The sequence below is a fragment of the Lepidochelys kempii genome, chromosome 18 (genome assembly GCF_965140285.1).
Source record: "Lepidochelys kempii isolate rLepKem1 chromosome 18, rLepKem1.hap1, whole genome shotgun sequence".
Classification (NCBI taxonomy): domain Eukaryota; kingdom Metazoa; phylum Chordata; order Testudines; family Cheloniidae; genus Lepidochelys; species Lepidochelys kempii.
In genome coordinates, this window is record NC_136397.1 from 9,565,481 (window position 1) to 9,579,928 (window position 14,448).

The window sequence follows — 14,448 nt, forward strand, 5'->3', positions numbered from 1 at the left end:
TACTGATCAAATAACTTTTATTTAGATGACCTGCTCTCCACTACGCAGAAATGACCTTATATTCCTCATCCTTTCTGCCCCAACTCTTCCACGCAAAACAACTGTGGACCAGTTTCACAGTTAAAAACAAGATCTAGTTTGTTACAGCATCTGGTTATCTGATCACATCTCAGCTAAACATAAATCAATAAGGCTTCCAACAAAGCCCTTTGCTTCATGTGCCAAGTTGCAACCATTTCAGTACATAGGAGGTTCAGAACTAATGTTAGCACTTAATGTCCCAATGAGTTACAGATCATTGTAAAAACTTAATCCAATTTAAAATTAGATACTGAATATTAACACACACCAAGAATGAACATCCTTGATACATGGAGGGAAAACAAATTGCAGGCTTCTTTACTCCTAAATCACAATATTTTTAAACTTAGTTTCAAGTTATCAACCTAGCTGTTTGGCAAAATAGCATAGAAGGTGGGATGTTTTTAGATGCAACTTCACAGCAACTGGCATCTCTCTGCTTTGCTAAACCCTTCAAAATATTTACTTTTTTTTAAACCAGAGAAAAACTTTCCCAGAAATAGCCAATCAACGAGGTCTGTGTTGTGCAACCATTTGAAAGATTAAAAAGCAGAAAAGGAACATACAGTGCAGTCACAATAAATAAAGAATATGAAGACTTTAGTAAGCATCTTTCCCTGAACTCCTTCCCCATTGTTATAATTTCCTTAAAAGGTTTGATCAATCAGTTTGCATGCATCATTTTCTTTATAGTCTCTTGGCTATCTTATGAACATCCCCTCTTCCCATGCCCTATGTACAGTAGCTCGCATTTACAAAATCTAGCTTTCCAATCAGAGCGGTGGTGAATCTAGAGTTCTCCTCCAAGATTTTAGTAATGGTTGAGGTAGGGAAGAGGTAAGCCATCAACTGGTCTCAAAGTGTACCCTCAGAAGTGGGGAAGAAATACATTCTTAGTATTTTGATATCAATCTTAGCTAAAGGAGGGGAAGGTTTTTCATGGAAAGTGATGTTATCATCTTAGCACGTTGAAGGAAAAAAAAAAAGCTGTAGAAGGTTTTTTCACACTGATTCAGTGAAGTCCTGGACAGATGAATGTTCCTTTGTAGTCTCATTAATTCCTTGCCAGCGGGTGGAATTCTTCCCAGGGGAGGCATATTTTTCTTCCACCGGCAGCTCCTCCCTTCAATGTCTCCAGGAGAAATGTGATAAAAAGACTGGCCTCCGTCACAACAGTACAATTTATAACATATAATTAAACCCAGTTGTGTGCACTCCAGCAGATGATCAGCTACTCAGAATCCCAGCCAGCCTGTTCTCCAGCCTCACCGGTGCCCTCAGTGTTCCCTTCACCCATGCGCTTAACGCCATGCACGGTTCAGCAGCTTCACCTGAGCAAGTCTCTTTGTAATCATAGTGGCAAAAACCAGTCCAAAAAGGACACTACTTATCAGCACATAGTCATAGTCATCTTTCAGAACATCAAACTGCTTGGATGGGTAGACTCTGGTTTGGAAGATGTCCAGGCCGTACGCAACAACCTAAAGAAGTGAGACCACCAGTTGTTACAGCAGCTTCAAGCAGAAATCCAGATACATTAATAATAGATAAGGCTACGATTTTGTCACGGAATCTGACTTCCAGAGACCTCCATGACTTCAGCCCCGGTGGCTGGGAGCTGCAGGGTCCTGCTGCTTCCCACAGCAGCAGGGAGCTGTGAGGTACCCCCGCCGCCTGAGGAGGTGGACCCCCACAGCTCCCCAGCTGCTGCAAAGGGGCAGCAGGGGTCCTCCGCAGCTCCACAGCCGCCGGGAGGGGCAGGCGGACTCTAGAGCTCTGAGCCCCTACGGGTGGTGGGGGCCCCCAGAGCTCCCAGCCACCCTGCAAGCTGCTCAGCCATTTCCTATTTTATCATGGATATTTTTAGTAAAAGTCAGGGACAGGTCACAGGCTTCCGTGAATTTATCTTTATTGCCCGTGACCTGTCCCTGACTTTTACTAAAAATATCCATGACAAAATCTTAGCCTTAATAATAGGCCCATCCCTATGGTTCTGATCAAGCAAAGCTCAGTTCAGGAAATCATTAAGCAATGACTTATAACAAGGCTTGAAGTTGCATACCTTCCCTGAAAGGGTGTGTGATGGCATACTGTTGTATCCCGCATCATGCTTTACAAAAAAAACCCTAATCTAGACTCACCAGACATGTGGACTCTAAGCCAGAGGGGGCGGTGTAAATCCCTCTCATTCGGGATATGGTTTGATTGTAGTTGATGAACCTCTCAGCATGGATCTGGACATCTGGGGAATAGGGAATCAAATTTTCTTCCCTGAAAGACATTTGAGAGATATCAAAACCCAACCAAACACAGCATAATGGCTAAATCCCTAAGCAGCCTGCTATCTGGAACTCAAGTCTGGTGATACAACATTAGAATCTTTATACAGATAATTTAGTCATTCACCCATGGTGCTTGGTAAAAGCTATTAGGAAGAGGGAGACAAACTGGTAGCCCAAGACATGCTGTAATTAGGGTAGTGTCCACCTCCTTCTAAAGTCTAGGACACCAACCAACCAGGTTCAAGGCCATAGGAATAAATCAGTTAAAGTATCACTCTAAAAAAAATAGATAATTACGTAGAATACTAGTCACTAGTATGATGCTAACAGGTGCTTTTTGATAGCCTTCTGGACTACTGTGTTCCAGACTAATTTATTCACACCTGGACTGGCAGTAAAGCAGTCCAATTGCCAATAAAGACAACAGCCTCTCTAAATTTAGAGTAAGAATAACTCTGAATCTGGCCAGAGAGAACTGATAAATTAATCTACTCCAGACTAAAGCATTAAAACACTCAACCTCCCCCTTCTGGCAGGTGCCTGGGAACGGGGATTACTGCCATGGCATTTTGCTTACCTGCTTTGTTCTGTAGGGATCTCTGGGCGTCGAGGATCCAGCAGAGCCTTTGGAAGGGAGAGAACTGAGCCAGAGGGAAGCCCAACTGCACATTAAAAAAAACCAAAAAACTCTCTCTTAGCAGTGACCATTTATGTCTGCTCTCTGATGGCTAATCCAATCGTCCTCCTGATGCATGCCAGAGAGAGCTTGCCGAGTCCACTACTCGGTGATGAGGGAGGGTGTGTGGAAGCAAGCAGAGGGCTAGGCTGAATACTGCTGTTGCTCTCAAGGCAGCTCATGAGGGAAAGGCGAAGGCACAGCCCACACAGACAGCAGCAATGTCTGAATGCACACAGAAGAGTAGCATGCACCAGGGTTTAAGTCAAAGGAAGAAGGGCTGTAGCTGCAGTATTTCTTCAAATCATAGGCTAGCTTTAAAAATATACTTTCCTCTAACGCAGCCCCTGGGACCGTCATGGCCGATGATTGCCCTAGATACTGTGACCTTATCTTGAATACAAAATTTGACACACATGTAATCCAATCCCTCCACCCTGCCCTAACCCAATTCTTACTGAGCAAGTGACGGCTGGTGATGCCACGTTCAGTGATAGTGGCCTCCATGGCACTGATGGCAGATGGAAAGATATAAGACTGCTGGAGGACCTGAGGCAACAGCGGGCGGTCAAGAGAACTGAAGGCTGTGGCATTATACTGCTCCGTCCCTTCGTACAGCTCCAGCACAGTGAACTCATTCCGGCGCGCCTTAGTATTCCAGTACTGGTACTGAGACAAGAGGGGAAGACACTGTTCAGGAGGGCAGAGCAGAATGCTCCAGCACAAGTCAATTCACACAGAGGGTGGCTGGACAGTCATTGGCGGGGAGTCGGGGAGCATTCCCTGGGCAGCATAGGTATTTGGTAAAGGATTACAAGCAATAACTTTTCCTTACCACAACCCAGTTCTCTGAATGGACAATGTGGACAGGTCCCTTTGCTTTCTTCTGCACAGAAGAGTGGATGATACGGCCTGTGACTCCATCAATCAGATAGATTCCAATGAAGGTGCGTTCATGGTGCGTATCTGTGCTCTCCGTTACCACTGCCAGCAGGTTAGGGTTCAAAGACTATAACAAGGACAGGGAAAGAGATGTGAGGAAACCTCTAGTTAATAACCATTGTGCCAGCGGCAATCTATGCAGATTTTCCCAGACCTATGTAGCCAAAGATGGTGGCAACAAGATGTCTGTTAGCAGCACAAATCATCAGGACAGATTTATGATCAGCCGCAGCTGTCATGATACAGCCATAGTCTTTAATAGCTGCCTGAAAACTTTTAGAGAGGAAAAATTTCCTCTGCCCAAATTCAGCTTCTCCTGTCTTCCAGTAAATTTTAGAGACACTGGTGGGTATGCAGAAACCTGGCACCAATTGTCCCATCTCGGGTCAGGACTCAGGACCAGCAGTGCTAGAAATGGGCTCTGAATTACAAAGCTGTGCTCCCCAATCAGGAGAGAAAAGAACTAAAGTTCTATCAGACACTTGTTTTAAAATCTTCCCCCAAGGCAAGTGCCTTGATATGCAATACTTCGCTTGCCATATCACCCAACCAGACAGTCAGCCCCTCCAACCTGGGAAGCAGGTCTGCAAGAATGCAGCAGCCAGCAACATCTTCCTGGAGACCATGCTCAGTGGTTCTGTAACTCACTTGTTCTCTGTTTACCTAGAGTCATTAATCTCCAATCCACTTCCAAACCAATCTCTCGGCTGGAAGCTCACAACACCACTGCCCAGCTAGAATTGTTTGATGGAGGAGGATGACGACGTTAGGAAGCATGAGAGGGAGAACAGGACCATAGCAAATCCAGAGTTAGTTCCTTCTGACCTCCCTTTACCAGTCTGGTAAAAGGCCTGGACAAGTGCGGATGCATCCCAGGATGGACATTAAGTCTCATTATTTTTTCCCACCCCTTCTCCCCCTCTCTCTCGACCTCAGCATTGGTCTAAAAAAAAGGATCAGGAAAATAATAAATAGCAAATTAGACTTGCTACCTTTGTTGCTAATATATGGGCTGCTCCATAAAGAGAATTACCAGACAGCTCAAGACGACAGCATAGCTGGCAAAAACATCTTTCCAACCAGGTTAAGTGTAGCTTTTAAAACATGCTTAGTGTCTACAAGCCCAGGAGGTGGGTATCATGCTCCCTGATGCTTCCATGCCACATTCCATAGAAACCTTAGCATACAGCTCACAGCCACCAAAGCTCAGCTAACAATGTCTGCAGTACCTTATAGAGGACGCTGCGATCACCCATCACACGGCCTTGGGAGTGTACATGCTCATTTGATCTCTTCCCCTTCACAATCACTATTCGCTGCACTTCCGTTGGGATGGTCATCTGCCAGCTCTCCTCTGTTGTCAGATCCTACAGTGGAGACAAGATGCAAAATAAGGTTTCCTGAGCCTCTGAAAGACACCATCTCCATTTATAGGACATAGGGAGATTCCCCCCTAGGAGAGTTCCTGCAGTGAATCAGATCAGTGCTCCATCCAGTCTGGCATTCTGCCTCTGTTTTCAAAGAAGATACTGAAATGTGATCATGTAATTAAAGACTATCATAAGGGTGCTGAATTAAAGGCAGCCTTAATTCTGTCTTTCCCAACTTTTTAGCACTTGATTTTGCAACCTTAATGTTCTTGCAGTGTCTTTTTTTTTTTTTGTATGTAATGATATAAATAAAATTCTGTCTCAAATTATCCAGATACATGTTTAATCCTTTTTGGAATCCTCCTAAGCTCTTGGCTTCAATGATATCATGTGGCATGGAGTTCCGTAGGTTAATTGTCTCAAATACTAAATTCTATTTATCAGTTAAATGCAACAAATTTATAAACTTCATTAGATGTCCCCTCATTCTTGTATTAGAAAGGACAAATAGGAAGGTTCCCTATTTATCTTCTGTACACCCTTCATTCTTTTACAGGCTTTTGTTGTCCCCAATCCTGACAGCCTTTCCCCACCTCTAGTTATTTTTGTCACCCATCTCTCGGCCCTCTCTGTTTCTGCTAGATCTTTCTTTAGACTGGGTGATGAGAAGGGAACACAGCATTCCAGGTGAAGGCATATCAGTGATTTATTTGCATAACACGTTCTGTCCCATTATTTGTTCATCCTAACGTTGTTTGCCTTTTTGTTCACCACTGTGCCTTGAACTATTCACAGTGGCAGCCAAATTCTTTTTCCTAGTGGCTACAGTTAATGTCGCCCCCAACACTGTGTACGAGCAGTTCAACTTATTACTTCCAATGTACTTTACTTGGCATTTGTGGACACTGAGTTTCACCTGCCATCATGCCACTGATTTGCTTAGCTTTGTCAGGTACCTCTGGTGTTATTCAGTCTTCTCTAGTCTCAACTAATGCAAACAGTTAAATGCCTCCTACACGTTTTGAGACCTCACTGTTCGTGCCCTTTTATAGATGGTTAATTAATATATTAAACACCACTGGTCTAGTACAGATCTGTGGGTGATCACAACCCTCCCACGTAAAAGACACAGATGGAGTTAGAGCCATGTCATTTGCAGCTAGCAGAGAGTGTACTTTAGAGCAGCAGTTCTCAACCTTTTTTTTTCTGACGCCCCCCTCAACATGCTATAAAAACTCCAGGGCCCAGTGTGGGGAGATGACTCAGGGCTCCAGGCCAGGGGCGGGACCCTTGGGCATACGTGTAGTTTGACATCTGGGGGGGGAGCAAGGGCCAGCAGGGCTCAGGCCAGCTCTGCACAGCAGGGTCCAGGGAGGAAGCGCCACCTTCACCCCTGGACTCACCTCAGCCAGCCACTCACCTGTCTGGGGTGGTGTGCTGGTGGGGCTCTGCCAGCCCCGGAGCCAGGTCCCTGCCTGGGCAGTTCTGACCGGCTGCATGAGCAGTCAAAGGGGGCTGGGAGCTGAGGAGCAGCCGCAACCCTGGGCACCAGCAGCAGACGGGGGAATGCGACGGCCACCCACTCCATGGCACCACCAACCAGAGGAGCAGCTGCCCCGCACTGCCTGGCTCCAGCTTCCTGCCTAGGATCTGGCCAGAGGGTGGGGGCTGAGGGGGCCTGAGGGAAAGGAGGAGGTATAGGGAGGTGGAGCTGCCCCCATGACTGCCCCACTCTGGGTAAGGCCCTACAGTTTGGTGGGGGGGGCAACACCCTCATGCCCCCTCAACTCTGCCTGTGGGCTCAGGGATTCTGCCCATGTCGGGGCTTCAGCCCTACTGCTCCTGCTTCAGCGGGGGAGGGGGAGGGTGGGGAGGAGCTCGGGGTTTCAGCTCCCCGCTGCTCTGACTTCAGGGTGGGGGAGGGGAGCTCCAGGTTTCAGCCATGCAGGGGTGCACCAAGGGTGGGGCTTCAGCCCCGCAGGGGGGTTAGGAGTGGGGAGCACTAGGGCTTCAGCCCCAGGCTGCTCCCAGCTTCAGCCCTGTGGGGGGGCCCCGGAGCTCAGGGTTTCAGTGGTGCCTGAAAGGGCTCATGGAGCCCCAGGGAGCCATGGACCCCCAGTTGAGACCCGCTGATTTAGAAGATCACCAGAACAGGTGTCAACCCTTTTTACTAGAGGAAGAGCACATGCTTTCTCTGCCCATTGTTTAGGGCAGCCAAACTAGTTCTCAGAATAGGCAACAGCCTTGGGGAGCTGGGTGGGAAAGATTACTTGAACTACTGTGCTCTCATCTCGCCTCAGCTCCGAAGTGCATCTTAACAGGGAAATATGGGAGAACTGCTCCCTCTTGTGGAATCCCACCAAACTGCAGGATGGAGACAAGTCTGGATTCTTCAGTAAAACTGTTTACAACTGAGAGTTTACAAAGATTTCAGGAAGCTTTTGAGAAGTGTCAGAAGTCCATACCCAGCTCTACTTCTTATACATCAAACCAAAATCCCATACAATGACAGCAAAGATCCACCATACATCCACTCTGTGGGATAAACATGTCACTTCTTACATAGCACAGAGAATCTTCTGTACCTTTAGCAGCCGGAAACCAGAGAGTTTGCCCTGTTCAGCATCCACTATATAAAAAAAGATGGAGTGGACTATTTCCTCTAACTGGCGGAGGATGTTTTTAGTTGCTGGGAAAGCTGTAACCTGGGAAGATAAAGAAGAGTTTAAACAAAGACATTAGTTATCATCAATTTTTAAAAAAAAAAAGGAGGACTTGTGGCACCTTAGAGACTAACCAATTTATTTGAGCATGAGCTTTCGTGAGCTACAGCTCACTTCATCAGATGTTTACCGTGGAAACTGCAGCAGACTTTATATACACACAGAAATCATGAAACAATACCTCCTCCCACCCCACTGTCCTGCTGGTAATAGCTTATCTAAAGTGATCAACAGGTGGGCCATTTCCAGCACAAATCCAGGTTTTCTCACCCTCCACCCCCCCACACAAATTCACTCTCCTGCTGGTGCTAGCCCATCCAAAGTGACAACTCTTTACATAATCAAGTCGGGCTATTTCCTGCATAGATCAAGGTTTTCTCACATCCCCCCCACCCCCATACACACACAAACTCACTCTCCTGCTGGTAATAGCTCATCTAAACTGACCATTCTCCAGGTTTAAATCCAAGTTAAACCAGAACATCTGGGGGGGGGGGGGTAGGAAAAAACACACCCCCCCCCCCCAGATGTTCTGGTTTAACTTGGATTTAAACCTGGAGAATGGTCAGTTTAGATGAGCTATTACCAGCAGGAGAGTGAGTTTGTGTGTGTATGGGGGTGGGGGGGATGTGAGAAAACCTTGATCTATGCAGGAAATAGCCCGACTTGATTATGTAAAGAGTTGTCACTTTGGATGGGCTAGCACCAGCAGGAGAGTGAATTTGTGTGGGGGGGTGGAGGGTGAGAAAACCTGGATTTGTGCTGGAAATGGCCCACCTGTTGATCACTTTAGATAAGCTATTACCAGCAGGACAGTGGGGTGGGAGGAGGTATTGTTTCATGATTTCTGTGTGTATATAAAGTCTGCTGCAGTTTCCACGGTAAACATCTGATGAAGTGAGCTGTAGCTCACGAAAGCTCATGCTCAAATAAATTGGTTAGTCTCTAAGGTGCCACAAGTCCTCCTTTTCTTTTTGCGAATACAGACTAACACGGCTGTTCCTCTGAAACCATCAATTTTTAGTCTCACATATATAAGTAAACTAGTCTAGTTAAGCTTACTGGGCCCAATTTACCACAGATGTAAATTCCACTGATGTAAATGGCTTGAATTAAGGATGAATTTGGCTAAACAAGGGCAGAGGCACCCTGGGTAATAGGGAAGCTAACACTACCCTTCCCTGTTCAATAAATGGCTTATATTTTTGCCTGGCAAGAATATAAGCCATTTACCATCCACATAACAAGGTCTGTAGGGAATCTGCATCCACATAAAGAGGTCTGTAGGGAATCTGCACTGGGGAGGGGGCTGTGGCCTGTGTTTGAAACACAGCTTTCTGATCTGTAAGCCAGAGCCTTGCTATATTTTACCTCTGCACCAGGAGGCCAAAAAGAGGGGTAGAATCATTTTAGTGCAGATTGAAAATTTAGAGTTTGTTTTAAAAACCATGGGGGTTTCAAATCCTAATGTGACTAAATAGGTTCTCGTGACTCTCTTTCAATTGCAATGAAAGTCATCAGTTTTGGGATGTCGCTCTCCCCTGCAGTATTAAACAACCAAATAAAACAAATGGCACTATGCCACCTAATGCACAAGAGCCAGGAGAGTTACACTGTCTAGAGTCAAGTGTGAAGACAACGACTGGTTTCATGGTACAAGCTGAATGAAATGGAAGAGGTAAACAAAGCGCAAGAACAACAAGGAGCAAGTTAGATTTTAAAGTTTCTGTGTTACTCTAATGGGGTTATTAGTGACAAAGATAAAGATACGGCTTTAAATATGTGTTTTATCTTGATGAAGTCCCTTGAAGTCAGCCCACAAAGGGAATGAGACTTAATTGACAACGTTCTTATTTCTTGCCTTGACAGGGGAGATATTTATCCTGCAGATGGAGATCATTTTGCCCTAGGAGCAAGATTACCTTGTATTCATCATCGATCAGAAGTAACACTTTGGCATAATCTTGATCCATGATGGGCAGAAGCAAAGACTGAAGAATTGGACGCTTCAGAACAGGGGGAGCCACCTGACTCCACTTCCCAAAGATGGGGTTAAAGACATAGAGAGAGCTCATTTTGGTCTCCTGAAACAGACAACAGGATGGGAAACTAGTTAGGGCAAACACAGAGAAGGGTGGTTGTTCTTCTAGCTTATGAAGTTGCCTGCTGGCGTGGTTTATATTTGGATGTAACTCTCTACGCCTCCTTTCTCCCTTCACTGAGCTCCTTACCCTACAGATGAACATACTGTGCGCTCAAATCACCTCGTCTCTGCTGATCCCACAGCGTTCACGTATGATATATACAATTCGAACGAGACCCTACTGTGGCCTGCCCAGAATGTCACCGAAATAAGCAAGAGTGTTTCTATTTTCTGTGGAGTATATACTGTCGTGTGACCAGCAGAGGGAAAACCTTATTTAACTAGCATACACGGTTTGCTGACTTTCTGCTTCATGTAGTGGACAAAGCAATTGAGTGAAATTTTTTTTTTTTTTTGTCGTCGTTTAAAGCATTTACAAAACACAAATCTGATATTTTTAACACTGTGGATTTTTCACTATGGGGAGGTAAAACCCACCCGAGGAGGGGGGAGTGGGCATGTGTGTGCGCGTATAAAGGACTCACCTTGTCCTTAACAAGCAGCGTACATTGTGGGGGGTGGGGGAAGTGGGCCGTTGTTCTCTGGACCATCAGTTTAAAGGAGGAGCCTGGCCTCATATTCTGTAGGTATTGCTTCCACAGGATGGTGCCGGAGCTGCTTTCAATACCAAAGAGCTGAAGCAAAGAGACAAAAAAAACAAAAAAAACAACATATGTAACAACGTGTCTTTCACATCTAGATGTTCCATTCTGCTTTGGGTTCTCTCCTCTACTACAAGACACTCTGCTGGTCTCCTGACACCTTTCCCACCACAAATCCCCCCTCACCATTGCCAGGATAGTATGCTCCATTGCCAGGAATGGCTTCCAGTCCCTGCCCTCCTCACCTTTCCTGCAGCAGTGACCATCACCATCATTTTCTGCAGGTTGAACTCATCTCTCGCCAAGTTGTCAATATTGATCTCATTCTTAATCTGGCTCCGCGGCTTCCTGGCATCATAGAACATCTTCCAGAGATGTGCAGTCCAGGCCTGCAGCAGGATGAGCTGGGAGGAGAGGCGCTTCAGAAACATCCCCAGCAAGCCGTCTGCAAGCAAGTCAGTGACAACAGTTAGCACAACAAGCAATGGTCCACAGCAGGGGAAACATACACACAGCCCAGCAAATAAGACTAGTGCCTCAGTCTATAAAACTCATGTGCTGCCATACTCGTATATATTAATTAAGAAAATTCTGCCTCACCTTCCACGACACCTGGATCATATTATATCCCATTACCATCATAGAAGCTCCTTTGCCTACCAAGCCCCTAAATACACGCTGCCATATCCCACTTTAGCAGGCACTCCACTTGCCTCAGATCAAGCTTTCCTGCAAGCCGCAACACTACCATGTGCAGAGTCTCTTCCCTATCACTCCTGCAAGTACTCTTAGTGTACTTCATCTTACGGCTCCTGCTTTCACTTCTCGCATAACAGGAGCCATCTTTATGGAGAAGCACCCAAATCTTGGCAACTGAAGTCTGAATTGGCTTCCAGTTAGGAGCCATGTCCTATGCTTAATCTATCTCTTCTCTGAGAAAGAAACCAAACAGGGAGGACAAAGATCCACCAGCAAAGAGAGGAAAGGAACTGCATGTGATTCTTTGGGTTACCTTGAATGGCTGGATCCGGATGGCAAGAAAGACAATAAAGGCAATTATATTTCAGTCTTCAGGGTAAGACAATACAGGATAATCAAACAGAAGCGTTTTGGTAAGAGCGGGCAAGCTGGTTATTGTAATTTCCCTATCACTCTATGTCTGCTAGACCCAGAGGGATATGGAAAATCTATTAGTAGAGCTTTTATGTGTGATCTCGTTTTAGTTCAAGTTCAACTCTATCTGGCTTCAAGATTAAACAAGATTAAAGATTAAGTTTATGGAGGAGATGGTATGATGGGATAACATGATTTGGGCAATTAACTGATCTTTAAATATTCATGGTAAACAGGCCCAATGGCCTGTGATGGGATGTTAGATGGGGTGGGATCTGAGTTACTACAGAGAATTCTTTCCTGGGTATCTGGCTGGTGAATCTTGCCCATATGATCAGGGTTCAACTGATCGCCATATTTGGGGTCGGGAAGGAATTTTCCTCCAGGGCAGATTGGAAGAGGCCCTGGGGGTTTTTCGCCTTCCTCTGCAGCATGGGGCACAGGTCAGTTGCTGGAGGATTCTCTGCACCTTGAAGTCTCTAAACCATGATTTAAGGACTTCAATAGCTCAAACATAGGTGAGAGGTTTACCGCAGGAGTGGGTGAGTGAGATTCTATGGCCTGCATTGTGCAGGAGGTCACACCAGATGATCATAATGGTCCCTTCTGACCTTAATATCTATGAATCTACACATAGTGGGTCTTAAGTTCCCTGTAAGCTGCGTGGTTGCACAGCAGCCCATTTAGCACCACACAGACACTCAGGGAACCCGCCCAGCCAGGACCTGCCACAGCCAGGAGAGGGGTGCCCCTCCCCCAGCCCCAGCCCTGGACCTGCCATGGTCGGGGGAGGGGCGGCCTGAACCCAGCCCAGCTGCGGCAGGCGCTAATTGGTCCAAATCCTCACACCAACTCAGGCGCTGTTCGGTTCATATTCTCATGCCTCATGGTGGAGAAGGCTCTGATTGGTTTAGAGCCGTGAAGGAGCACAGACTATCAGGCACCTCCTGCTGGTCCGGCAGGCCCACTCCAGGACATAATGTGTGCTAGGACTTGTAGTCTGCGCTGGCCCCCGCGCCCTGGCCCCGGAGAGAAGGCTTTGTGATTGGGTCTCGTTGGGCGATGAAAGGTCGTTGCTAAGGTAGAGGCGCCAGTAGGTAGGCTGGCCTCCCCTCCACCAACCTCCACACTGGTGCACATAACAAAATTCATTCCACACACGTGTGGGAAAAATTAGAGGGAACACTGAGTGGGACCCTGGCTATTACCTGCTTTCTTTCCAAATTCCCCTTCCAACTCAGCCTGGGCACCCGTCAGAGGTAGATCCACCATCTCCAAGCTTACCACTTCCGCCAATGACTCCTCCCTGCTCCATAGAACTTTTCCTAGAGAGATACAAAGAAAAGGCAACATAGGTTGATTCAAAGAAAAGAGCAAGTGCATTTCCTGATCTGTGCTATGTTTGTTCCTGAGAGCAATCAGGAGACAGGAAGATCTTACAAATCCAGTCCCTTGAAATGGATTGACAGCTATACCCCTAACACTTGGGACAGAAGGATCTTCTGTCTGGTCTTCACAAACGTAAACAGCTGCTTAATAAATCGCAAAATTCCACATTTCTGAAGCACTTTGGATATTTACTGTCTACTACAATAACGAACACACTGGTATTTAATCACTAACAACCCCCCCCTCACTTCATTACACTAGAGACACTGTTGAAAGTACACACCCATGACTTGAGCACTGAAGGGCTTGCAAAAGGGTTGGAGTAATAAAAAAAAAACAAGTTTTAAAAACCACCAAGTTCAACCTCTAACATTCTTGCAAGGCCTCAAAGACCCAAGCAACAGAAATGGACTCTTAACTCCACCCTAAAGTTTAACACCATACTTTGTCTGAGGAATTTCCCTTCTTTTCAAAAAGGCATCGAGGAATAGCTGCTACAGGTCCCTGTTCTGCAATAAGTTCTGTGTGGGCAGAACCCTGAAACCCTGCAGAGCCTCACTAAAGCCAACAGGCTGTTGCTTCAACAAAGCACATTGCAGGATCAGATTCTCAGCTCTGGTAGTGAAGGAAAATTCAAGTTGTGGGGGTGAGGGATATTCCTAGTTTTCTCACTCCTCTATGGGATTTAGCTCAGGAAGTAATCTGCTTGACTAGACAATGGCCACTGAACTTGCACTATTGCAAGTGCCAAGAGAGGATACACTATAGGACAGGGGTAACCAGCCAATCTGGTTCCAACTTACCTGGCTGCTGGAGGAACATGAGCATGTGATCTTCCGTTTGCACCAGTGCTCGGTAACCCACAGAGTCATCTTTCTTCAAAAAGACCTGGATATAAAGCTGGAAAAGGAAGACAAGGAAAGAGGGGATGATCATGATTATAACCTCCTGCCCGAGACAAGCAAGATGCAATCCAAAGGGGAGAAGTGGAAAGGATTCAAGATCACTGTTACATTTAAGGTCCTAAAGCAGTGGTTCTCAACACGCAGGCCACTTGCAGCACAATCAGCACACAGCTGCAGCTCATGTGACATCCTCAGAGCCATACAGGTAGTGTATATATTGTG

The 14,448-nt window shown here is 46.2% G+C and overlaps 1 protein-coding gene across 1 annotated transcript in view; it reads right to left on the reverse strand.

Annotated features, from left to right (window-relative positions):
• The window catches only part of EMC1 (ER membrane protein complex subunit 1), a 27,983-nt gene continuing 13,535 nt past the window's right edge, over window positions 1–14,448 (reverse strand). The window contains exons 12-23 of the mRNA XM_073317058.2: window positions 14,125–14,221; window positions 13,141–13,257; window positions 11,065–11,264; window positions 10,703–10,852; window positions 9,997–10,158; window positions 7,937–8,056; window positions 5,211–5,348; window positions 3,875–4,048; window positions 3,498–3,708; window positions 2,941–3,025; window positions 2,223–2,352; window positions 1–1,562 (exon numbers count right to left, since the gene is read on the reverse strand). Coding sequence (XP_073173159.1) covers window positions 1,383–1,562; window positions 2,223–2,352; window positions 2,941–3,025; window positions 3,498–3,708; window positions 3,875–4,048; window positions 5,211–5,348; window positions 7,937–8,056; window positions 9,997–10,158; window positions 10,703–10,852; window positions 11,065–11,264; window positions 13,141–13,257; window positions 14,125–14,221 — 1,764 coding nt within the window. The 3' untranslated portion in view covers window positions 1–1,382. The remainder of the gene's footprint in view (window positions 1,563–2,222; window positions 2,353–2,940; window positions 3,026–3,497; window positions 3,709–3,874; window positions 4,049–5,210; window positions 5,349–7,936; window positions 8,057–9,996; window positions 10,159–10,702; window positions 10,853–11,064; window positions 11,265–13,140; window positions 13,258–14,124; window positions 14,222–14,448) is intronic.